Source organism: Trichechus manatus, unplaced genomic scaffold, assembly GCF_000243295.1.
Source record: "Trichechus manatus latirostris isolate Lorelei unplaced genomic scaffold, TriManLat1.0 scaffold00088, whole genome shotgun sequence".
NCBI lineage: Eukaryota > Metazoa > Chordata > Mammalia > Sirenia > Trichechidae > Trichechus > Trichechus manatus.
The window spans coordinates 3,469,143-3,495,182 of NW_004444024.1; the positions used below are offsets into that span (position 1 = coordinate 3,469,143).

The 26,040-nt window shown below is 39.2% G+C and overlaps 1 protein-coding gene and 1 pseudogene across 1 annotated transcript in view; both read left to right on the forward strand.

Moving 5' to 3' along the window:
* The window catches only part of MRPL48 (mitochondrial ribosomal protein L48), a 73,792-nt gene that overhangs the window by 19,192 nt on the left and 28,560 nt on the right, over positions 1-26,040 (forward strand). The window contains exons 3-4 of the mRNA XM_004382018.2: positions 3,399-3,436; positions 24,096-24,184. Coding sequence (XP_004382075.2) covers positions 3,399-3,436; positions 24,096-24,184 — 127 coding nt within the window. The remainder of the gene's footprint in view (positions 1-3,398; positions 3,437-24,095; positions 24,185-26,040) is intronic.
* Positions 24,197-26,040, forward strand: part of LOC105756583 (60S ribosomal protein L9-like) — a 6,222-nt pseudogene continuing 4,378 nt past the window's right edge.

The window sequence follows — 26,040 nt, forward strand, 5'->3', positions numbered from 1 at the left end:
TGGTGAAGTCTTTTGAAGAGCATAGGTGTTTGATTTTTAGAAGATCCCAGTTATCTAGTTTATCCGTTGGGTTTTGTGTGTTGATGGTTGTGGTTTGTATCCTGTTAATGCGGTCATATCACTCTTGTGTTTAAAATCTGCGAAGAGCTTCCCACTGCCTAACAACAAACTCTTTAGCATAGTGTACAGGGTTCTTTGTAACCTGGCCGCTGATTACCTCTCCAGCCTTATCTCTCACCCTGTCCTCTTCTGTACAGCTTAAGTTCCACTTATATCCAGCTGCTTGCTGCCCTCAGACACACCATTTTCATACCTTTGCCTAAAATGCTTTTCCTCCAGTGCTAAATAACTGGGAACAATGGCTAATTTTTTCAAACTCAGCTCAAATAGTTCCACCTTCCTGATAAGTGACCACACTTTCCTTTGTGTTTTACCGTATCCTGTATATGTTTCTGTCCTGAATCAGTACTATATTGTGGCTCAGATATTTACATATATCTTTCCCAATTAGACCATGGATGGAGGCATCTTACTTATTTTTCATCCTCAGGACCTAGCACATTGCCTGGTACATTAAAAAAAATAAGAAAAAAAACCAAGCCCACTATTATCGAGTTGATTCTGACTCATGGCAACCCCATGTCTTACAGAGTAGAACTGGGCTGCATAGGGTTTTCTTGGCTGTAATTTTGTTGTGTGTGTGTTCTAGTAAAACTTTATTTCTGGAATTTGAATTTCATGTAATTTTCACATGTTAGGAAGTATTGTTCTTTAGATTTTTTTCAACCATTTAAAAATGTAAAGCTCATTCTTAGTTGCAGGATATACAAAAACAGGTGGCGGGCCTACTTTAGACTCACAGCTAGGTTGGGAAGGAGGCTTCATGCCCTTCTGACGGGCGAAGGAACCAGGCCCCAGAGAGGTGGAGCCACAGCCCCAGAGCCAATTAGTGCAAGAGCTGGGACCAGAGCTCTAGACCATGTGTAATCTGGTGCATTTTCTACCAGTAGTCCACGTTGCCTCTCAGGCTAAGGGGGCCCGGGGCGGTAGAGATGAAAGAAGGCCTGTGATGTGGAGAGAAGCAGGGCAGAAGGAGGCAGAGAAGAAAGCAAGCAAGATCTATCTGGAGAGGGTTGTGGAGCTGCCGAGGGCCTTCCAGGGCCTGGTATTTAGTGGGTGCCAAGTGAACAGACATTTGTTGAATTAAATCTACTTCTTGGTCTGCATCCTAGTGTCTCTTGGAGCATGCCGTCTTGCTGGGCGCCTTTCTGTGCAGGACAGGGGGTAACGGTTCACCTTCATCTCCCACCCACCCCTTGCCTCACCATCCCAGAGAGTACTCCAGAAGGGGATACAGAGGCACAGTTCACATACAGCCTGAAGTCACGGTTTTCCATGAAGTCATTGTGGTGGCACAAAGAATGTGGGAGCACCCCATGGCTGGGAACCAGGGTCCTGGCCTAGGCTCTGCCCTTTGCCAGAAAGTCTCCAGGTCATACTGGACAAGTTGTTCCATTTTTTGTGGGCTTTCCTTTCCTCTGCTGTTAAATGGGCTTAATGATGCCAGCCCAGCTTACTTCTCAAGATGTTCTGGAAATCTAAGGAATTTAAGTTTGAAAAGGATAAAGTGCTGAAGAAATGTAAGAATAGGGAAAAACTGTAAACACACCTGGCTTCCCCTTCACGGCTCAGTCAGGGTCAATTATTCAGATCCGTTGACTTGGTGTTTCTGGGCCAGCCCAACAACTTTTTTTTGAACATTTTATTGTGCTTTAGGTGAAAGTTTATGGAGCAAATTAGTTTCCCATTCAATAATTTATACACAAATTGTTTTGTGACATTGATTAATGTCCTTGCAGTGTATTAGCACTCTCCTCCCTTTTCATCCTGGGTTCCTCGTTTCTATCCCCCCTTTTCACCCTGGGTTCCCCGTTTCTATTCATCTGGTTTTCCTGTCCTTCCCTGTCTTCTCATCTTTGGTTTTGGGCAGGTGTTGCCCATTTGGTCTCGTATACTTGATTGTTCTAAGAAGCACGTTTCTCACAGTTGTTATTGTTTGTTTTATAGAACTGTCTAATATGTGGCTAAAAGGTGAACTTTGGGAGTAGCTTCAGTTCTGAGTTAGAAGGGTGTCTAGGGGCCATAGTCTCGGGGGTTCCTCCAGTCTGTCAGACCAGCAAGTCTGGTCTTTTTTGTGAATTTGAATTTTGTTCTTCGTTTCTCTCCCGCTTTGTCTGGGACCTTCTATTGTGATCCCGGTCAGAGCGGTTGGTGGTGGTAGCCAGGCACCATCTAGTTCTTCTGGTCCGAGGCTAGTGGAGGCTGTGGTAATCTTTATGGAGGCAGATCACCAGGCCTTTATTTTGTGGCAGTGCTGAGTGGGCTTGACTGCTAATCTTTCGGTTAGTAGTTGAGCGCAATCCGTTTGTGCCACCCAGGATCCTGCCTGGCACATAATAGGTGCTTAATAATGTTTGTAGAAGGAAGAAAGGCAAGGAGGGAGTAAGAAAACATCTGTTGATGTTAGGGGCCATCACGTCAGTTCTGACTCTTAGCAACCCTGTGTGCAACAGAATGAAACGCTGCTGGGTCCTGTGCCATCCTCACAATCATTGTTATGCTTGAGCCCATTGTTGCATCCACTGTGTCATTCCATCTTATTGAGGGTCTTCCTCTTTTTCGCTGACCTTCTGCTTTACCAAGCATGATGTCCAGGACTGATCCCTCCTGATAACCTGTCCTAAGTATGTGAGACAAAGTCTTGCCATCATCACTTCTAAGGAGCATGCTGGCTGTACTTCTTCCAAGACAGATTTGTTTGTTCTTCTGGCAGTCCATGGTATATTCAGTATTCCTCGCCAACACCATGATTCAAAGACATCAGTTCTTCTTCAGTCTTCCTTATTCATTGTCCAGCTTTGGTATGCATATGAAGCGATTGAAAACACCATGGCTTGGGTCAGTTGCATCTTAGTCCGTAAAGCGAGATCTTTGCTTTTTAAAGAGGTCTTTTGCAGCAGATTTGCCCAATGCAGTGTGTCGTTTGATTTCTTGACTGCTGCTTCCATAGGCATTGATTCTGGATCCATGTAAAATGAAGTCCTTCACAACTTCAGTGTTTTCTCCATTTATCATGATGTTGGTTATTGGTCCAGTTGTGAGGATTTTATTTTTTTCCTTTATGTTGAGGTATAATCCATACTGAAGGCTGTAGTCTTCGATCTTCCTCAGTAAGTGCTTCAAGTCGTCTTCACTTTCAGCAATCAAGGTTGTGTCATCTACATTTCCCAGGGTGTTAATGACATATCCTTAATAAGGATCATCCAAGTTGTGGTAACACTGTGTGAATAAATTTTGGGTATCTAATTGTAGTAAACATACTTTCCCCTTCTTTTTAGGTGTAGAACTTCAAGGGAGAATCCCATCTGTTCTGCAGGTAAGCAATTATTTCGTGATGGTAGTCTGCCTGCTTTAAGTGACCTTCTAGTATTCAGTAATAATTTTGTCTGAAAAGATTCCTGACATATCTTTGAGAAGAGTGCCTGGGACCAAATCCCACCCTTCACATGGAATAGGGCAGTGGAAAAGAACATAAAGTAGTAGTTAAGAGCAAGTACTCTGTAGAAGGTTTGAATTCTGACTCTAGCATATTACCAGTTCTTTGACCTTTGGCAAGCTATCTAGCCTCTCTGTAGCTTGGTTTTCTCACTCCAAAAATGGAGATGATTATAGTACAGACTGAAGTGAATTTGAAGATTCAAAGAGATAAAACCCAAAAAGGGCTCAAAAAGTTAGCTACTATTCCAGACCTGTCTTTCATGTCCATCATCCACCAGGCTAGGACTTTTCTCACAGTGGTTTATCCGAAATTAATATCCGCTCAATCTGATTAACTCAGTGAATTTCTATTTCTGTTTCAACCCAATTACTTTCCATTTTTGCTTTGTCTGTTTATGTGATAAATTTCAAAGCAGTTATTGGATTTTGATGCCATTTTTCATGTGACTAAAGATTATCAGATGTAAAGGAATGGGAGTAAGGAAGTATGGAGTATCTACTGTGTGCCAGGCAGTGTGTGAGTGGCTTTACATTATTCTAGAAGAAAGCAACAATGTGTAGGGAGTCACCATTTCTACCAGGCCCAAAGCCCAGCATCTCAAAATATTAGCTGCCTTTTTTTTGCCGGAATATCCTAGTGGGCCATAAAGGACTAAAGGAAAATTTAAATATGATTGGTAGTTTAACTCACCATTTTCAGGAAAAAGCCTTTAGGCATGTGTTCTAAAGTTTTCATTCATTTATTCATTCACTCAACAAACTTTTATTGTACTAGGCTGTAGATTAAGTACTGGAGATACAAAATTAAAAGGATAGTCCTCGCAGTTTAGAAGCTTATTATGGCTTTATAAGAAATAATATTTTTCTCTAAGAATAATACAATGAACACCTCTATACTCACCACCTTGATTCAACTGTTGTTAACATTTTGTCATGTTAGCGTTCTCTGTCAGACATCATGACACTTTACCACTAAGTACTTCAGCATGCATTTCTAGAAATAAGGATATTCTCTACATTCTTTTAAAGAACCACAATACCATTATTTCACTGAAGAAGATTAATAACAATGCCCCAATGTCATCTAATACCCTATCCATTTTCTCAGCAGTCTCTAAAATGTCTTTTATCGGTGTTGTTTTAACCAAGAGCCAATGAAGTTTCATACTTTGCATTTGGTTGTTATGTCACCTTTAATTTAGAACAGTTCTGCCACATTATTTTTTTATTTTTTTTTAGTAAAGTAAAAAGAAAATTTTATTCGGCATATGTTCAAAAGGACAAAAGTGGGAAGCGGACAACCATGCTGCTAGAGGCATGTCTGCCTGAGTCCAAAGAATATTACAGAATAGGCAAGAATGGGAAAGTGGACAAGCATGCTGCCACAACCATGTCTGTCCAAGTCCAAGGAAGGTTACAGAATCATCAGTATATATGGACATCACAAAATGGGTAGAATCATTGAAAGCATCACTTTTTCACTGATTGGCTAGAAATTGTAATCTTACATTTTGAATCATCTTTCTTAACAATCATTGGTACGGGTTTCAGTTACAAAAGTCAGGAGGGTCTTCATTGGTCCGACAAATTCCTAGTCACTAAATGTTAATAGAAAAAGACAAAAGGTGAGAAGCCCTTTGGGTTAGGTTTTATTGCCGTTTTGTGAAAACTTCCTTAAGATAATTTCTGAGTTTGTCCCATCTGTTCTCTTATCTCAGGGCCCAGTTGATGTGTCTTTGTGAGTCTGTGAGGGCTCAGCTGGGTCACAATTCTCGATGCTCAAGGAGAGGGAATAATAGCTCCAATATTATTTCCTAAGTCAGTCCCTCCTTTTGATCAGAGATTAGAGATAACACATCAATGATCAATACCTGGACTTGGTCGAGCTCCTAGATGGCGGCCATTGCAGGCTCTTTAAACTCACAGTGCTGGTTTTCTACCTGATACCATCTGGTTCTTCACCAGGTTATTAAGTAAGAGCGATGTTCCCATCAATGGCATTGCCGGAGTGATCTGCCACTTTATTTTTATTTTACTACAAAGACTTTCGGATGAGACCAGACCATTTGTCTTGTAGAATGTCCTCCCTTCTGGATATAGCTGACTGTTTTCTCATGGTGTTCTGTAACATGTTCTTCTGTCCTCTTCCTACAAATTGGAAGTTAGATGGGTCTGAAACCTTGACTAGACTCAAGTTAAACAGTTTCAGCAAGAAAACTTCATAGTTGATGCTCTGAACTTCATATTGTATCCTATTAGGAGATTTTTATAAATAACTAAGAATATATGGTTATAAAGGTAAAATGCATTTTAAGAAATATGAGAAATTAACATTAAAAAGGGCTGAAGAATAGAATAATCACCTGTAATCCTACCATCAAGGATTATTTTTTAATATTTTACGTATATCCTATCAGATCATATGTATATACATATATATTTTTTTGTCTTGCAGTAATAGGAACAAATGATATATAATACTTTATAATCTGCTTTTTTCACTTTATTTGTGAACATCTTTCTACTTTAAGAAATAAATAATCTATATCCCTATTTTGAGTGGCTGCATAGTACTGCATTAAATGAAACAATTTTGGAAAAAGATTCTGAGTCTGATTCTGAACATGCTGCGTTGGAGTGCCTGGGAGGAGGATATATTAAGTAGCCAATTAGATACACTGATTCTGAGCTCAAAAAATAAGTCTCTGTTGAAGCTATAAATTTGGAAGTTATGATTTTGTTGGTTTTAATTGAAGACATGGGAGTGAATGAGATTGCCTAAGGAGAAAAGGTAGAGAAGGGACCAAGGATCAGGACCTGAGGACATCCAACATTAAAAAGTTGGTTAGAGGGATGAAATAGATGGCTCATGAGGTTCAAAAAGGGAGGCCAAAGTGGTAGGAGAAAACCAAGATAGTATAGTTTGATAGCAGCCAAGAGGAGAGTGTTTCAAGAAGGAAGGAGTAGTTAACCATGTTGTTTCAACTGAGTGCCGCTGAGAGATCAGGAAAGATACGAACTTAAAAATATTCCTTGGCTCTAGTAACATAGAAGGCATTGGTGACCTTAGGGAGAGCAGTGTCTATGTAGGTGGGGTGGGGTCAGTTGTAGAAATCAAACTGGAATGAGTTGACAAGTGAATAGGAGTTATGGAATTAGAGAAAGCTACCACAGACAATGCTTTTAAGAAGTTTGACTGAATGGGAGGCAAGAGAATTGGCAGGAGCTGGAGCAGGATATGGGGCCAAGGAAAGGTTTTTTAAAATGGTTATTTGTTAATTACACTTTTCATTTTGAGAGATATAAAAAATATAGAAAAGTAAAAGAGGTAATATATCAAATAAACCTAGAATTGGCAATGATTGACAATTACTAACATTTTGTCATTCTTTCATTATCTTTTTTGTATTTAAAATGTAGATGATGTTCAGTTCTCCTATGTTCCCTAGCCTTGGTCTCATCTCTCATCTCCAACCAGAGGCAGGGTTTGTTTTGAACTGGTATATATTCTGAGGAAAGTTTTTGTTTGTTTTTAATTACTATTAAAATTATCAACTGTTCAAACTTTTGAATGCATGTGTATGGTAAAAATAGATGTAAACCATACAAAAGGGTATATGATGAAGAGTAAAAATTTTCTTCCCCTTTCCCAGTCTTACTTCATAGTGGTGTCCACTGATACCAGTTTCTTGTGCATCTTTCTGGAAATTTTTATGCATATATGAACACATGTATTATGTGTGTGTATAAAAATATATTTTACACAAATGGGATCATATTATAAATGGAGAACCCCATTGTATGAATGTGTCTTAATGTGGACATTTAGGTTGTTATTAGTTTTTTGCTATTTCAAAAAATTCTGCAGTAAACATTTTTATACATAAATCTTTTGCAAACTTATTCCAGTATATTTGTAAAATAAAGTCCTGGAATTGAAATTGCTGAGTCAGTGGATTGTAAATTGAAAATATTGCTAAGTACTGCCAGATTGCCCTTCAGAGAGGGTGTACTAATTTAAATTTCCTCTAACACTATATATGTCTATTTTCTGGCCAAAAGTGGACTTTATAAAACATTTTATCATTTTGCTAGTAAAAAATTATGTCTCATTGTTTTAATTTGCATTTTTTGAGTTAGTCATCTTTTCATGTTTATTGGCCATTTGTATTTCTTTCCTGGTGAACTGCCTGATTATATTTTTTGCCCAGTTTTCAATAAGATTGTTTGCTTTTTTCTTTTCAATTTATAAGAAATTTTTATTTAATAAGGAAATTGGCATTTTTCTGTCATATACCGTATTTTTGCACAAACAATGTGTGCCTTCTATGTTTGTTTGGCATCCACTACCCCTCGCCCCCTCATATTTTGGTAAGTACCCCAATGCTAATTTTTTTATAGCAACATGTAAAAAAAATTGGTTTAGAGGTACCTACAAAAATATCTTGAGGGGAGGAAGCGTCTGGCAAACAAACATAGAAGGCACAGTTATTCATGTAAAAATACGATACTTTCTATTTTTTATAGTCATCTATCTCTTGACTTTGTTTTTGTCTTTTTTGTTGAACAGAAGTTTTAAATTTTTATGTAGTTTAGTAATCTTTGACTTCTAGATTTTGTTTCATGCTTAAAAAGATCTATACTCTAAGATTATTTTTCAAAAGTTTTGTTATCTTCTGTTACTTTTTTTCTTTAAGTATATAGTCCATCTAGCATTAGAAGTGGGGTAAGGATGCAGTCTTTTCTCCCCAGATAGACAGTCAGTTGTTTTAACATTTGTTGAATATTTACGTTTTTCCTGTAGGCTTGAGAATGTCAATGTTATCATATGCTAAATTTCCATGTAGATCTGGGACTATTTTTTAACTTTGTTTTGTTTCATTGATCTTGTCTGTACATTTGATACCAGTACCAAAGTGTTTTGATAGTGTTTTCTATAGTTTTTCTTTTCTTTAAATGCCCTTTTAAAAAATTTTTATTGTGCTTTTAGGTGAAAGTTTACAGCTCAAGTTAATTTCTCATACAAAAATCTGTACACATATTGTTATGTGACCCTAGTTGCAGTCCTTTTCCATCCTGGGTTTCACCCAGCTCCTATCCCTTTCTGCCTTCTCATCCCGTCTCCAGACAGGAACTGCCCATTTAGTCTCATATATCTACTTGAACTAAGAAGCACACTCTTCACGAGTATTATTTTCTTTTATGGTCCAGTCCAATCTTTGTCTGAAGAGTTGGCTGTGTTCTATAGTTTTAAGGTGCAATTTAGTATCTGATAGGGCTAATTTTGAGGTAGTTTTTTGTTTTGTTTTGCTTTTAAAGCTAGGATCAAGTAGAGCGTGTTAAATGGTGATACAAAAGATCCAAAAGGGATCCTTTTGAATAGTGAGTGGGAGAATAACATAATTTATTCAAACAGCTTCCTATTTGGAGAAATTTAAGTTGTGTCCAAGGTTTTGCAATGTAAACAATACTATAATAAATATCCTTGTTCATTAGTATTTGTGCTCTTGTCTTAATATTTACTTAGGATACATTTCTAAAAGTGGAACTGTTGAGTCAAAGGAAATGCACATTTATAAGGCTTTTGATGCATATTACCAAAATGCTTTGCAGAAAGATTCCACCATTTTGTACTTCTTTGGTATATGAGAATGCGTTTTTACACACTCATCAACACTGAGTGTTATTAATTTTAATATTTACTATTATTATAGGTTTAAAAGTACTATCCCTTGTGTTTATAGTATGTATTTTTTAATTACCAGTAAGTTGAACACGTTTTCAAATATCCTTTCCTTTGCCTATTTTTCAGTTGTAGTCAGGGAATCCCAGTCCTTAGGAGACTTAACCAGTGTAACTCACCAGTATGGGTCTAAGCCAAAAAAACCAAACCTGTTGCCATTGAGTCGATTCTGACTCATAGTGACCCGATAGGACAGAGTAGAACTGCCCCATAGAGTTTCCAAGGGGTGCCTGGTGGATTCGAACTGCCAGCCTTTTTGTTAGCAGCCATAGCACTTAACCACTATGCCACCAGGGATAACTCCACTTGAAAACAGACAGCTTTTTTAGACATTTTTAATAGGTATCTTTTTCATTTATTGTCCTTTAGGCAAAAGTTCACAGCTCAAGTTAGTTTCTCATACAAAAATTTATACACATATAGTTATGTGACCCTAGTTGCAATCCCTGTAACGTGACAGCACACTCCCCCTTTCCACCACGGGTTTCCAGTGTCATCAACCAGCTCCTATCTCTTTCTGCCTTCTCATCCCGCCTCCAGACAAGAGCTGCGCATTTAGTCTCATGTATCTACTTGAACTAAGAAGCGCAATCTTCCCAAGTATTGTTTTAGGTTTTATAGTCCAGTCTAATCTTTGTCTGAAGAGTTGGCCTTGGGAATGGTTTTAGTTCTGGATTAACAGAGTCCGGGGGCCATGTCTTCTGGGGTTCCTCCAGTCTCAGTCAGACCATTAAGTCTGGTCTTGTTACTAGAATTTGAGTTCTGCACCCCAGTTTTCTCCTGCTCCATCAGGGACTCTCTGTTGTGTTCTCTGTTGGGGTGGTCATTGGTGGTAGCCAGGTACCATCTAGTCCTTCTGGTCTCAGGCTGATGGAGCCTCTGATTTATGTGGCCCTTTTGTCTCTTGGGCTAATATTTTCCTTGTGTCTTTGGTGTTCTTCATTCTTCTTTGCTCCAGATGCATTGGGACCACTGATGCATCTTAGATAGCCGCCTGCTAACTTTTAAGACCCCAGACGCCACTCATCAAAGTGAGATGCAGAACATATTCTTAATAAACTTTGTTATGCCAGTTGACCTAGATGTCCCCTGAAACCATGGTCCCCAGACCCCTGCCCCAATACTCTGTCCCTCCAAGTGTTTGGTTGTGTTCAGGAAACTTCTTAGCTTTGGTTTAGTTCAGTTGTGCTGACTTCCCCTGTATTTTGTGTTGTTCTTCCCTTCACCTAAGATAATTCTTATTTACCATCTAGCTAGTGAATTCCACTCTTCCTCCCTCCCCAGCATCGTAACAAAGATGTTTTCTTCTGTGTTTAAACCTTTTCTTGAGTTCTTATAATATTGGTCTCATAACAATATTTTTCCTTTTGTGACTAGTTTCACTAAGCACAGTGCCTTCCAGATTCATCCACGTTGTGAGATGTTTTATGGATTCATCATTGTTCTTTATTGTTGCGTAGTATTCCGTTGTGTGTACGTACCATAATTTGTTTATTCATTCATCTGTTGATGGGCACCTAGATTGTTTCCATCTTTTTGCTATCGTGAACAGTGCTGCAGTGAACATGGGTGTGCATGTATCTATTTTTGTGATGCCTTTTATTTCTCTAGGATATATTTCAAGGAGTAAGATGGCTAGATCGTATGGTACTTCTGTTTCTAGCTTTTTACGGAAGTGCCAAATTGATTTCCAAAGTGGTTGTACCATTTTACATTCCCACCAACAGTGTATAAGTGTTCCAGTCTCTCCACAACCTCTCCAACGTTTATTATTTGGTGTTTTTGGATTAATGTTAGCCTTATTGGGGTGAGACGGTATCTCATTGTAGTTTTGATTTGCATTTCTCTGATGGCTAATGATCATGAGCATTTCCTCATGTTATCTGTTAGCTGCCTGAATGTCTTCTTTGGTGAAGTACCTGTTCATATCCTTTGCCCATTTTTCAGTTGGGTTATTTGTCTTTTTGTTGTTGAGGTTCTGCAGTATCTTGTAGATTTTAGAGATGAGACCCTGATCAGGTATGTCATAGCCAAAATTTTTTTCCCAGTCTTTAGGTTGTCTTTTTACTCTTTTAGGCAAGTCTTTTGATGAGCATACGTGTTTGATTTTTAGGAGCTCCTAGTTATCTAGTTTCTCTTCTGGTGTTTGTGTGTTGTTAGTTATGGTTTGTATACTGTTTATGCCATGTATTAGGGCTCCCAGCATTGTCCCTATTTTTTCTTCCATAATCTTTATCGTTTTAGAGTTTATATTGAGGTCTTTGATCCATTTTGAGTAAGTTTTTGTGCATGGTGTGAGGTATGGGTCTTGTTTCATTTTTTTGCGAATGGATATCCAGTTACGCCAGCATCATTTGTTAAAGAGACTGTCTTTTTCCCATTTAACAGACTTGGGCCTTTGTCAAATATCAGCTGCTCATAGGTGGATGAATTTACATCTGGATTCTCAATTCCGTTCCATTGGTCTGTGTATCTGTTGTTGTACCAGTACCAGGCTGTTTTGACTACTGTGGCTGTATAATAGGTTCTAAAATCAGGTAGTGTGAGGCCTCTCACTTTGTTCTCCTTCAGTAATGCTTTACTTATCCAGGACCTCTTCCCTTTCTGTATGAAGTTGGTGATTTGTTTCTCCATCTCATTAAAAAAGGTCATTGGAATTTGGATCAGAATTGCATTGTATCTGTAGATTGTTTTGGATAGAATTGACATTTTTATAATGTCGAGTCTTCCTATCCATGAGCAAGCTATGTTTTTCCACTTATGTTGGTCTCATTTGGTTTCTTGCAGTAGTGTCTTATAGTTTTCTTTGTATAAGTCTTTTACATCTCTGGTTAGATTTATTCTTAAGTATTTTATCTTCTTGGGGGCTATTGTACATGGTGTCGATTTGGTGATTTATTCTTCTCAAAGTTCCCTTTGTTGGTATAGAGGAATCCAACTGATTTTTGTATGTTTGTCTTGTATCCTGATACTTTACTGAAATTTTCTATTAGTTCCAGTAGTTTTCTTGTGGATTCTTTGGGGTTTTCTGTGTATAAGATCATATCATATGCACATAGGGATACTTTTACGTCTTCCTAACAAGTTTTGATGCCCTTTATTTCTTTTTCTAGCCTAATTGCTCTGGCTAGGACCTCTAGCACAATGTTGAGTAAGAGTGGTGGTAAAAGGGCATCCTTATCTGGTTCCCGTTCTCAAGTGGAGTGCTTTCAGACTCTCTCCATATAGGATGATGTTGGCTGTTGGCTTTGTATAAATGCCCTTTATTATGTTGAGGAATTTCCTTTCCATTCCTATTTTGCTGAGAGTTTTTATCATGAATGGCTATTGGGCTTTGTCAAATGCCTTCTCTGCTTCAATTGATAGATCATGTGGTTCTTGTCTTTTGTTTATGTGATGGATTACATTGATTGTTTTTCTAATGTTGACCCATCCCTGCGTACCTGGTATGAATCCCACTTGGTCATGGTGAATTATTTTTTTGATATGTTGTTGAAATCTATTGGCTAGAATTTTGTTGAGGATTTTTGTGTCAGTGTTCATGAGGGATATTGATCTGTAATTTTCTTTTTTTGTGGTATCTTTACCTGGTTTTGGTATCAGGATTATGCTGGCTTCATAGAATGAGTTTGGGAGTATTCCATCCTTTTCTATGCTCTGAAATACCTTTAGTAGTGTTTATTTAAATACTTTTAGTAGTAGTTAGTGAAGCCGTCAGGACCAGGGCTTTTTTTGGTCGGAGTTTTTAAATTAACTTTTCAATTTCTTCTTTTGTTACAGGTTTATTTAGTTGTTCTACTTCTGTTTATGTTAGTTTAGGTAGGTATCATGTTTCTAGAAATTTGTCCGTTTCCTCTAGGTTTTCAAATTTGTTGGAGTACATAACAGTATTCTGTTATGCTTCTTTTAATTTCAGTTGGGTCTGTTGTGATATCGCCCATCTCATTTCTAATTTGAGTTATTTGCTTCCTCTCCTGTTTTTCTTTTGTCAGTTTCGCCATTGGTTTATCAATTTTGTTGCTCTTTTCAAAGAACCAGCTTTTGGTCTTGTTAACTCTTTCAGCTGCTTTTCTTTTCCCTGTTTTCATTTATTTCTGCTCTAATTTTTATTATTTCCTTTCTTCTGGTGCCCATGGGCTTCTTTTGCTGCTCTCTATTTGTCTGAGTTGTAAGGGTAATGTTTTAATTTTGGCCCTTTCTTCTTTTTGGATATGTGCATATATTGCTATAAATTGACGTCTGAGCACTGCTTTTGCTGTGTCCCAAAGGTTCTGGTAGGATATGTTTTCATTCTCATTTGATTCTGTGAATTTCTTTATTCCATCCTTGATTTCTTCTATACCCCAGTAGTTTTTGAGCAAGGCGTTGTTCAATTTTAATGTATTTGATTTTTTTACCTTGCTTTTTCTGTTACTGATTTCTCTTTTTATGGCTTTATGGTCACAAAAGATGCTTTGTAATATTTTGATGTTTTGTATTCTGTTAAGACTTGCTTTGTGGCCTAGTATGTGGTCTGTTCAGGAGAATGTTTTATGTGTGTTGGAAAAGAAAGTATACTTGGCTGCTGTTGAGTGGAGTGTTCTGTATATGTTTGTGGGATCAAGTTGGTTGATTGTGACATTTAGATCTTCTGTATCTTTGTTGAACTTCTTTCTGGATGTTCTGTCTTTCACCAGAAGCGGTGTGTTGACGTTTCCTAGGATTATTGTGAAGCTGTCTGTTTCTTTTTTCATTGCTGTTAGAGTTTGTTTTATGTATTTTGGAGACCTGTCATTGGGTGCATAAATATCTATTATGATTATATCCTCCTGGTGTATTGACCCTTTAATCATTATATACTGTCCTTCCTTATTCTTTGTGGTGGATTTTCTTAATAGTCTGTTTTGTCAGAGATTAATATTGCCACTGCTGGTGTTCTTTGATTGTTGTTTGCTGGGTATATTTTTTCTATCCTTTGAGTTTTAGTTTGTTTGTGTCTTTAAGTCTAGAGTATGTCTCTTGTAGGCAGCATATAGATGGATCATGTTTTTCATCCATTCTTCCACTCTCTGTCTCTTTAATGGTGCATTTAGTCCATTTACATTAAGCATAATTATTCATAGGTATGAGTTTTGTGCTGTCATTTTGATGTCTTTTTTTTTTTGTGTTGTTGACAGTTTCTTTGTTCCACTTAATATTCTGTGCTGAGTTATTTTTCTTTATGCATTTTCTTTTCATCTTTTTCATTGTTGTTGATTTTGTATTTGCTGAATCTTTATGTTTTTCTTGTTTTTTATTTTGATGTGTAGGATTGTTAATACCCTTTGTGGTTACCTTAATATTTACCTCTATTTTTCTAAGTTTAAACCAATCTTTTATTTCTTGATATTGCCTTGATTTCCCTCCATATGAAAGTTCTATGACTACATTATTTAGTCCCTCTTTTTTATTTTAATGTTGTCATCTTTTACATATTGACTTCTCTGTTTCCCTATTTTCAGTGGTTTAGCTCTGATTTATTTTTGTGACTTCCCTATCTGGGTTGATACCTGGTTGTTCTGTCCTGTGTTCTTGTCTTGAGTTCTTATCTGATGTTATTGATTCTCTATCCCGAGGACTGCCTGTAGTATTTCTTGTAGTTTTGGTTTGGTTTTACAAATTCCCTAAACTTCTGTTTATATGGAAATGCCCTAATTTCGCCATCATAGTTGAGAGAGAGTTTTGCTGAATATATAATTCTTAGCTTGCAGTTTTTTTCTTTCAAGGCTTTATATATGTCATCCAATTTGCCTTCTTGCCTGCATGGTTTCTGCTGAGTAGTCAGAGTTTAGTCTTATTGATTGTCCTTTGTAGATGACTTTTCATGTATCCCTAGCCACTTTTAAAATTCTCTCTTTATCTTTGGTTTTAGCAAGTTTGATCATAATATGTCTTGGTGACTTTATTTTGAGATCTACCTTGTATGGGGTTTGATGAGCTTTTTGGATATATGTCTTCTCGTCTTCACACTATCAGGGAAGTTTTCTGCCAACAAATCTTCAACAATTCTCTCTGTATTTTCTGTTATTCCCCCCTGTTCTGGTACTCCAGTCACTTGTAGGTTATTCTTCTTGGTAGAGTCCCACATAATTCTTAGGTTTTCTTCATTTTTTAAATTTCTTTTACCTGATTTTTCCTCAAATAAATTCGTGTCAAGTGCTTTATCTTCAATCTCACTAATTCTGACTTCCATTGCCTCAATTTTGCGCCTATGACTTTCTGTTGTGTTGTCTAATTCTGAAATTGTATTGTTAATCTTTTTGATTTCTATTTACTGTCTCTCTGTGGATTCTTGCGGCCTATTAAATTTGTCATTGTGCTCTTGTATAACCTTCTTAAGTTCCTCTGTTGCTTTGTCTGTGTGTTCCTTCACTGGGTTTGCATTTTGACTGATCTCCTTCCTGAACTCTTGAAGAGCTCTGTATATTAATCTTTTGAATTCTACCTCTGGTAATTCTAAGACCTTATCTTCCTCCAGGAGGTTTCTTGATCCTTTGTTTTGATTGCTTGCTGAAGCCATCATGGTCTGCCTCTTTATGTGATTTAATATTGATTGTTGTCTCTGAGCTATCAATAAGTTATTATATTTATTTATTTTATGTTTGCTTACTGTGTCCTAGGTCTTGTTTTGTTTTGATATGCCTGAATAGGCTGGTCATGTGAGCTACTTTATTTATTGGTATCTTTGAAGCTCTAAAGTCATGTCACCAGGACGTTACTAGGTATGTGAGCCCAGAAGTCTGTTCACTTTTCTTGTGTGAATTCAGCCCAGATGTCCAGGTTGTCAGTTACCAAGTGTGTGGTGTAGGCTCTCACCTACAGTCCTAGACAGACAGGGCTATGTAGGGGTGATTGGAGCAGGGACATATATCTAGCTGCAGTAGGGGTTATATGCTGAGCAAGGTAGGGGCTGACGGCTGCCCCTGAGTGCCTGGGTACAAGACATGTCCATATGCCCTAGACTTTGTAGGTGGGTGGGTTTTGCAGCTGGACTTTGGGCACCCAATGCTGTTGGCTCTAAGGACTGGGAGGCACCACTTATTCTCGGACCTGTGTTGTGGGTGGCTAGGTGGAATGGGTGGATCCACCAGTCCTCAGGCCTCTGATGTGGGTAGGTGAGGACCCTGCTTAATGGGCAGGCTGATGTCAAATGTCATGAATCTGCCAATCCCCCTTAGCTGTTACAGTTGAAAATAGGCTTCAGGTATATACCCTGTTTACTATGCTAGTGAGGGTCTGTGCTATTGAAATGGGCCCACACAGGTCTAGGCAGGGGTGAAAGGCATTCAGAGTCCTTGGACCCCTTATGCCTATGCCTAGGCAAAGAGGCTGTGCCCGCCCTGAGTTCGCAGCTTAGGGGAGCTGGCAGATTATTTTTTCCCTGTTTGTTAATTTGTTCCCTCTCCAAAGCCAGGAGAATGGCTTGGGGTGAGTGAAGGGTCCCACTTCCGGCACAGGGGGTGTGGCAATTGCTGAACCTAGCCTGGACCAGAGCAGAACGGGAGAGGGTGGGTGAATGGGAGAGAGGTACTTCCCAGAGGGGGAAGGGTTTTTTTGATCCCACATGGTAGGTTAGAGGCTTGTACTTAACTTTTGAAGATTCAGCATCGCTTCTCCCTGGTTCTGGAGGCTTGTGCAGACTCTCTACCTCTTGGTTTCTTTCAGCGTGGAAGATATGTTCCAAGTCCTACTGCTTGCCTCAGCCCACGTGCCGGCCAATCCAGCCTGCAGGGTGCTGGCCAGGTCAGGTCTGGCAAATACTTGCTGCTACTGAACTGTCTCTCCCTTCCCTTGCCACTCAGTCTGACTCCTCAACTTTGTCTTTGATGTTCAGGGCTCCTAGGTTGTCATATATAATCAATTCACTTTTTTCAGTTCTTCATTGTAAGAGGGACCACAGTAAGCATCTGACTACTCCGCCATCTTAGCCCAGCCCCACTCATATCTTTAAAGTCAGAAATTTCAAAATTGTATTAAAATTATGTTCAGAAACAATACACGAGCAGCGTCCATACCTACCTTCACCTGTGTGGGCCCAGGGTACCATCCCAGCTGCTGTCTTCAAGGAACAGGCCTGATCATTGTGACCCTCTTTTCTTATTGATTTAAATAGAGAGGTAGACCGGAGCCCTGCTGGCGCAGTGGTTAAGGTGCTCAGCTGCTAACCAAAAGTCGGAGGTTCATATTCATCAGCTGCTCTGTGGGAGAAAAATGTGGTAGTCTGCTTCCGTAAAGATTTACAGCCTTGGAAACCCTATGGGGCAGTTCTACTTACTTTGTCCTCTAGGGTTGCAATGAGTCGGAATTAACTTGATGGCGGGATTAGAGAAGTAGCAGTAAACATATATAAAGAGGTAAAATGAAGAGAACTCAGAGTTCTCTCGTTAGAGTATGAACAAAAAAGTGAGAAACATATTCAAGTCCAGGTAGTTAAGTGTAATTAGAAGAAATAAAAGAAGTTTGAAAAGGACAGCACTTTGAAAAAAGTAGGCATCTGCCAGGTACAAATCATTGCAGATTGTCTTGGTAAAATATCCTGAAGAACCTTTTTTAATATACATTTACTGAACACATAGTGGTTGCCAGGTATTGGCATTGTATCTGCCCTTGAGGACCTTACAGTCTATTGAATGGAGAAAATATCCCGTAATTAGATTCTTGGCTGGGGCTGCCCACATTTTTTCCTCTTTCTCTACCTGCACAGCCTTGCTAAAAATGCTTGTTCCAATATTGAAGGGGAAGTAATTAAAATGAAGCTATTTACTCCCATCCTGGTTTGAAGAGTTTAATTCCCAGTTTAGTAAACAAGGACATTGAGGAACAGTTGGCTCTGGCATATATAAATGAAAGGCTGGTGATGTGGGTAAACCAATGCATGGTTACACCCTGCAAATGTAGTAATTGAAAGATTTTCAAAGGCTTCTATTGAAACCCCGGGGTTTTGTGTCTTCATTCAGTGAAAAGAGTTGTCAGTTCTCTCAGGAGGCAGCAAACATTAATGTAGAAGCAGGAAACTCAGCTTAATGACACAGAGCAGGGGAAAAAAACCCAGCCCCTCAGTTGAACTTATTGGAAATCAGAGGTTTTCAAACTTATAAATTTTATAGTGAAAGCAACTGGCTAATTAAGCAGTTTAACCACCGTAATTTGACCAAAACCTTTCATTTAAAGGGGAAAATGGTTAATGTAACTGTAGTTTGAACTGGCTTTTTAATTAACCAGCTTCTCTAATTATAGGAATTGCCCCAAACTGGGTGTGAAAATGCCTCCTTGCCAAGGAATTCCAGTAGAAGAGAGGCCGAGGCAAGCATTTGTAGCACTTCTAACTAAGATGTATTGTCATCTCAAGGATCAGTTTTGATTCTGCTGTTTGAAACCATCATCATTTGATTGAGTTTCTGTGTACCTAAAGATGGTGATTGGCATATGAGTTTTTTTTTTTTTTTTTACAGAAAATGTTTTACTATCTAATGGAGATACGAAGAGCTATAACTGGGAAGTAAATTCTTGATGATCTTTGTATATGTAGGCAAAAGAAGAGTTTCACAGAAACAGTGACACTTGAGCTGGCCACAGAGGCTGTGTTGGATTTCACCAATTAGAGAGGTGCAGACCCAGCAGGAGGAACAGCCTGGCAAGGCACAGAGACATGAAAACTGTCTGGTTTATACACAATGGCAAGTGTAGCTATGTGGCTAGGGAGTAGGGTTTTAAAGACTGGAGGAGTGGAAGAATGAGGAAATCAAGTAGTAGGAACCAGATTATAAAAGTCCTTAAATGCTTACCTAAGGAGTTTGACCTTTGGACAGTGGAAAACCAGCAAACATTTGAAATTATGGCAAAGACCTCTCTCTTATTCATTGTTGTCACAACAATGTGTGGAATGAATAAATGGCTGAGTTAATGTGAATGAAAGAGAATAACATGATTAGATTTGCACCTTAAAAGGATTAGTGTGTCAGAAGAAGGAGGTCAGGAATCAGAGTAGGAACTGGAATGTGACTGTAATCACCTCCATGAACAACTGTTGCCCTTGCCATGAGACCAGAAGTACTGAATGGTGCTCAGCTACCACTGTTGAACATTTGGATCAAAGACTGTAGAAGAATCCTGATCAAAAGGGGGAAAGATAAGAAACAGAATTTCAAATTCTCATGGGCTCCAGATTTTCTGGAGCTATTGAAGCTGGATGACCCCTACCACCCCCCCCGCCACCGCCAAAAAAAAGAAAACCCACTATTGCCCTGAGGGAATATTTAAACCTTAAACCAAAACTATTCCTTGAAATCATCTTTAAATCAAACAATAGTTTAACTTATTAGTAAAGAATGTTTGCCTTGAGTACTGTGATCTTTTAAAGAATTATCTGTATGTGATCAAATTGACAACAGCAACTCAAAAGGTTAGATGACAAGCTTAGGGAGCAGTGAATTTATGTTAATGATGGTGAAATAATTTGGAAAAGGATATCGAGAAAGGTGGCACAATTTGAAGAATGTAATCAATATCACTGAATTGTACATGTAGAAATTGTTGCATTAGTGTGTGTTTTGCTGTGTATATTTTCACCTAAAAAAGAAGAAAGATTACTCTGTCAGCTCTGTAGAAGGTGGAATAGAGAGGGAGAGTGGGAGTACAGGAAGATCATCACCAATACCTTAGTCGAGGCTTCCACTGTAATCTTCCATCCACATTCCCTCTCCTTCTCCAAACAACAAAGTGATCTTTTTAAAACATACATCAGACCATATAATTTCCCTGTCTAAGGCTGTTCAGGATGAAATCCAAGCCCTTACCAAGACCCAGCATGGCTTGTTCTGACTCACCACTTGTGCCTGTAGTACACTCTGCACCCGTCTCGTTTTGCTTCAGCCAGCACTGACAGTCTTTCTCCTCCTTGAATATGCTAAGTGGTGTCCACCTAGGTCCCTGGGTAGTTCAAACAATTTACATTCAACTGCTTATCTAAAAGTTGGCCATTTGAACCCACCTAGCAGTACCTTGAAAGAGAGGCCTGGCGATCCATTTCTGTTAAGATTACAGCCAAGAAAACCCTATGGAGCAGTTCTACTCTGTAACATGGGGGTCGCCATGAGTCGGAATTGACTCAACAGCAATGGGTTGTTTTTTTATTTTGTCCCACATTAGGACTTTTGTACACACTGTTCTCTCTGCCTGGAACGTTCATCCTCCATTTTTTTACCCCATAAACTCCTAGCTGCCTTTCAGGTCTCACCAAACCAAAAAACTAAACCCACTGCTGTCGAATCGATTCTGACTGTGTCCTGGAGGACAGAATAGAACTGTCCCATAGAGTTTCCAAGGCTGTAAATCTTTACAGAAGTAGACTGCCACATCTTTCTCTTCAGGTCTCAATTTTTTTTAAATTTTCAAATAGATAGTACATGTACATGGAACAAAATTTAAAGTATACAAGAGCATAAAGTAAAAAGTAAGTCTCTCTCACCTGCCTTCTAGCTACTTCTCCCTTACTCCTTCCCTGGGGATAACCACTATTACTATTTTCTTCTGAATTCTGGTCTCAGTTTAAATGTCATTTTTTTCAGAGAGGCCTTCTCTGATTAAAAAACAAAAAACCAAACCGTTGCTGTTGAGTCGATTCCAACTCATAGCAACCCTATAGGACAGAGTAGAACTGCCCCATATGGTTTCCAAGGAGCGCTTGGTGGATTTGAACTGCTGACCTTTTGGTTAGCAGCCAGAACTCTTAACCACTGAGCCACCAGGGTTTCTAATATCATAAGTACTCAATAATTAAGCCCTTCCTAAGCCTTGCTTGTTTCTCTAAGCTCATCTCTTGCCCTCCTCCTCATGCTCTGCCTTGAAATTCTCTCTGGCTCTTCCACTCCCTATTTGGTGTTTCCTTCTGGCTAACTCCTTGTCATTCTTCAAGTTTTACTTAAAAACCACCTGCTCTAAGAAACCTTCCTTGAATTCTCAAGTCCAGGCTAAGTGCACCACCCATGTGTGGCCCTTATCATAGCCCTTATCACCCTACGTTGTTATTACTGTTTGTCTCCCCACTCGGTGGTGGATACTGTGTTGCAGGGGCTTTGTCTTTGTTCATTGTTGTAGCCCAGGTTTCTAGGGCAGTGCTTGGTAGGAATCAGGCCTGTCATGGATATTAGGCTGGTTGTCCACTGTACAACTCTGGGGTGTGCTATTCACATCATTGTGAGGTTACAGTTATCACTGGCTACTCTGGTGTGTAATTAATATTTATTGAAAGAATGAACATACTTTGGAGGGTTCAGTGGTTTTTAGAAGATCGTATTTTGAGGTCATAGCAAAATCTTGTTGAATGAGATTCCTTTGCAAGGCTCTGGTCTGAGGATCATTGTGGGTACATCAAGGGGATTTGGACATCAGCTCCTTGAGTGAGGTCCCAGATTGCAGAGTCTGGAGGCTGAAGGCCAAAAGGTTGAAGGGCTTAGATTCAGAGAGATGGAATTGGGGCAACAGCAAGAGGACACCTCAGTTATATTCAGTGCTCTTTGGGAACCTCTGGCCAAAAATACCTCCCTCTTCCTCACATGGTAAACTCCTGCTCTTTCAAGAACGCAGCTGTTACCTTTTCTGAACCTATTTGCCTGCATTCACTCCACCCTTACCTCTCCCTAAACCTACCCGTACACAGGGCATAATTAGTTCTTTCCTTTGGCTGCCGACAACATTGCTCACAACTCCATCAAAGCACTTCATACACCGTAAGGTAATTAACTCCTTTCCCATCACTATCCCTAGTATACCTTGAGTGTCTCAAGGACAAGTAGCATGTATTATTCATCTTTGTAACCACCCCAGTGTTCATACAGTTGTTGGCATGTAATAGTAAATGTGGAGTAACAGATATCATGGAAGGAATATCCCTGCATTGTCTTGATGAAATAGTGTGGACTGTAAATGCAGGGAAGTTCTCGGAAGCCAGGACTGTCTCTGTCCAGTCTCAGAGAAGAGCTGAAGAGCTGCTTGGAAACCCACTTTGGAAAAGAAGGGCCTAAGAAATCTTTCACCTGATGTCACTTAGACTTCTCTACACATTTTGTGTTTATCCCTCTACAGAGTGGTCATCCTGGGAAAACAAGGGTAGCACAACGGGAGCCAGGAGGAAAGGGAGCGGAACCTAGAACTAGTTCTCAAGAAAGTGAAGAGCAAGCAAGAGAGACAGACACACAGGCAGACGAAGCAGAGGTGTGTAGGGCTAGTTTCTTATCCAGAGATAAGGAACTAAGATCACAGCTAGAAAACATCAGGTCTAGTTATATTTTGCATTCCAGAAATTCCAGTATTATAACCTAATGCTTATGGACACAAGGCATTCAGTTAGATAGACTTGGGTTTAATTTGCAGCTCTGCCTCTTACTTGCTGGATGACCTTAGTCAATTCACCACACTTTTTTTGCTGCAGGTTTTGAATTTGTGATGAGGATAATAACTATGAGGATTAAAGGAGAAGTTATCTATATCTATATGTATGTATATATATATATATATTTGTATATAAAGCATTTAACACAGACATATAGTAAGCCTGTAGCAAATAATAGCTGTGTTACCATTATGTAGCTTAAAAGTTTGTTTTAAATTTTATTTTGTAAAAGTAATACATGAACATGGTAAAAGTTCAAGAAGTACAATTGATATAAAGTCTCCTTCCCTCTCTGATTGCCAATTTCCCAGTTTCCCTCCCAGGAGATGACCACTGTAACTAGTCTCTTACATATCCTTTGAGAGATCTCTGAATATATCATGTTGCAGAAGTAGACACTGAGATGGAATTTGGAGTGTAAGGTGTTTATGAAGGATTAACTCCTGTGAAAGGAAGCGGGGAGGATGCAGGATTGAGCAGAGGGAGAAGTTAAATTCAGACACAGGCCCAACAAAGCCTTGGTCAAAGTGACAGGGAGCTTTGGAGCGAATATCATCTGTCAGAGTTTTCCCACGTTGAGCCAAAATGGCCAGGTCTTCACATCCCTACCTTGCTTAGTTAGTGGATATGGGCTACCCCTGGGAGGGGTGTGACCTGTGCTAATGAGGCTCTCAGCAGCTGAGGCCGACTCTGAAGGAGCTGTCTGCTAATGGCACTACTCACAGCTGGCAGCAAGTCCTTCAGTGAAGGGGGATCTGGGCAGACTTGGAAGCTCTATGGGACAGCTCTACTCTGTCCTATAGGGTCGCTGTGAGTCGGAATCGACTCGAGCAATGGGTTTGGGTTTTTTTTGGTTTTATACACATGCACCCTTCTGTACCTTAGATTTTTGTTTTTGTTGTTGTTCACTTAAGATATGTTGGAGATTGTTCCATATCAGCACAAATAGATCAAATGAGATGGTTTTTAAAACTTTCTGGAACTCTGTGATTTTCTTCTTTGCTGGTTATTTTTGCCCCGTTTCTTTCTCTCTACAATCCCCATTAGAAAACTTCAGAAAGGCCGTTATCTGTTGAGGAACAAGAGGAGAGGGGGAGCACTCTGCAAATATAAAATATTTTATTCTCCCACCCACCAGTGGCTCTGGCGGGAGAGAATTTCTCACAGAAGGATGGGTGGTGGGAACTGGCTATATCCCAGGGACCCAAAGGAGGAAAAAAAAAGAGAAACTGAGAATCAGTCCAGGATCAAGAAATATCTATCTTTTTTAAACCAACAAGAAGCTATTCCCAAATGTCCCCCGTCTGCAGTGAAGAATGCCTTCTCACGTACGATCTGCCTGTCCCTGGAGGAGCTTAGAAACAGTCTTAATTTTCTCTTTTTTAGGTGGTTTTCTATTGAATACCAGTCGACACTACAAAACAAAGCCCACCCATGGCATTGGAAGATACAAGCACCTAATTATAGCACAAGAGGTAAGAGGAGTGATGCCTTTAGAAAAGGATAGTGTGCAGCTTTTGCAAAGACCCGAAAATCAGATATGCATTGGTTGGTTAGAAAGGATAGGAATTTCTTCTCAGTCCTCTCTGGTTATTTAGTGTGGAGGTTATCGAGACTGGAGATATTTCTACCAGCTTCCAATCTTGTCCCTAGGCCAGGTTATCACAGTGAAAAACAAATAGGTTGATTTTACTGTTTGTGGTCATTTTTAATATTGTCATGGATTGAATTGTGTCCCCCAAAAATATCTTATCAACGTGGCTGGGTCACGATTCCCAGTATTGTATGATTGTGTACCATTTTGTAATCTGATGTGATTTCCTTATGTGTTGTAAACTCTATCACTATGATGTAATAAGATAGACTGGCGGCAGTTATACTGATGCGGTCTATAAGATTAGATAGTGTCTTAAGCCAATCTCTTTTGAGATATAAAAGAGAGAAGCGAGCAGAGACACATGGGGACCTCATACCACCAGAAAAGCAGAGTGCATCCTTTGGACCTGAGGTCCTGCTCTGAGATGCTCCTGGACCAGGGGAGGACTGGTGACGGGGACTTTCCTCCAGGGCCAGTGGAGGGGGCCTTTCTCTGGAGCTGATGCCCTGGGTTTGGACTTGCAGCCTGCTAGACTGTGAGAGAATGAATTTCTCTTTGTTGAGGCCATCCACTTCTGGTATTTCTGTTGTAGCAGCATTAGGTGACTAAGACAAATCTTCTTACTACCTAGTGCAGTATGGACTCAGAGTGGAAATACAAACTCAGTTGAGCTGAATGAATGGTTTGTGGCTAGTAGAGGGAAATTGACATATACATATGATGTACATATGATCTTTAAGTTTTTTAACTACACGAATTGTTTTTGAACGATATTCATCTGCTATGAAGATATGATTAGTTTTTTAATATTTCTTCCCTCCTCACTCCTCAGACCTTCCAGTTTCATTGGTTATAATGCTTTGTAGACTTTGTCCAAGTTTATAACATGTATACTCTATAATGCAATCAAATTTTCACTTTGAGCTTTAGACTGTGTTTAGTTTGGATTCATCATTTGCCAGCATCCTTTATGTATTTATTTTATTGTGTTTTAGGTGAAAGTTTACAGCTCAAGTTAATTTCTCATACAAAAATTTATACACATATTGTTATGTGACACTGGTTGAAATTCCTATAATGTGACAACATGCTCCCCCTTTCCACCCCAGGTTTCCTGTGTCCATCCAACCAGCTCCTATCTCATCCTCCCTCCGGATAGGAGCTGCCCATTTGGTCTCATGTATTTGCTTGAATTAAAAAGCACACTCTTCATGAGGTTTTTGTTTTTTGTTTTTAATTGTACTTTAGATGCAGGTTTACAGAACAAATAGTTTCTCATTAAACAGTTAGTACACATATTGTTTTATGACATTGGTTAACAACCCCAAGTCATGTCAACACTCTCCCTTCTCGACCTTGGAGAACCTTTTTTTTTTTTGGTGAAAATATACATAGCCAAAGATATACCATTTCAAAAATTTCTACATGTACAATTCAGTGACATTGATTACATTCTTCCAGTTGCACTGCTATTCTCGCTATCCTTTTCCAAGTTATTCCATCACCCTTATCTTCAACTCACTGCCCCCTAGGCTTCCCATCAAACTTTTTGAGTTGCTATTGTTGATTTGATCTCACATAGATAATTCTTTTTTCTTTTTTTGTACCTTAGATGAAGGTTTACAGAACAAATAGTTTCTCATTAAACAGTTAGTACACATATTGCCCTATGACAATGGTTAATAACCCCATGACATGTCAACACTGTCCCTTCTCAACCTTGGGTTCCCTATC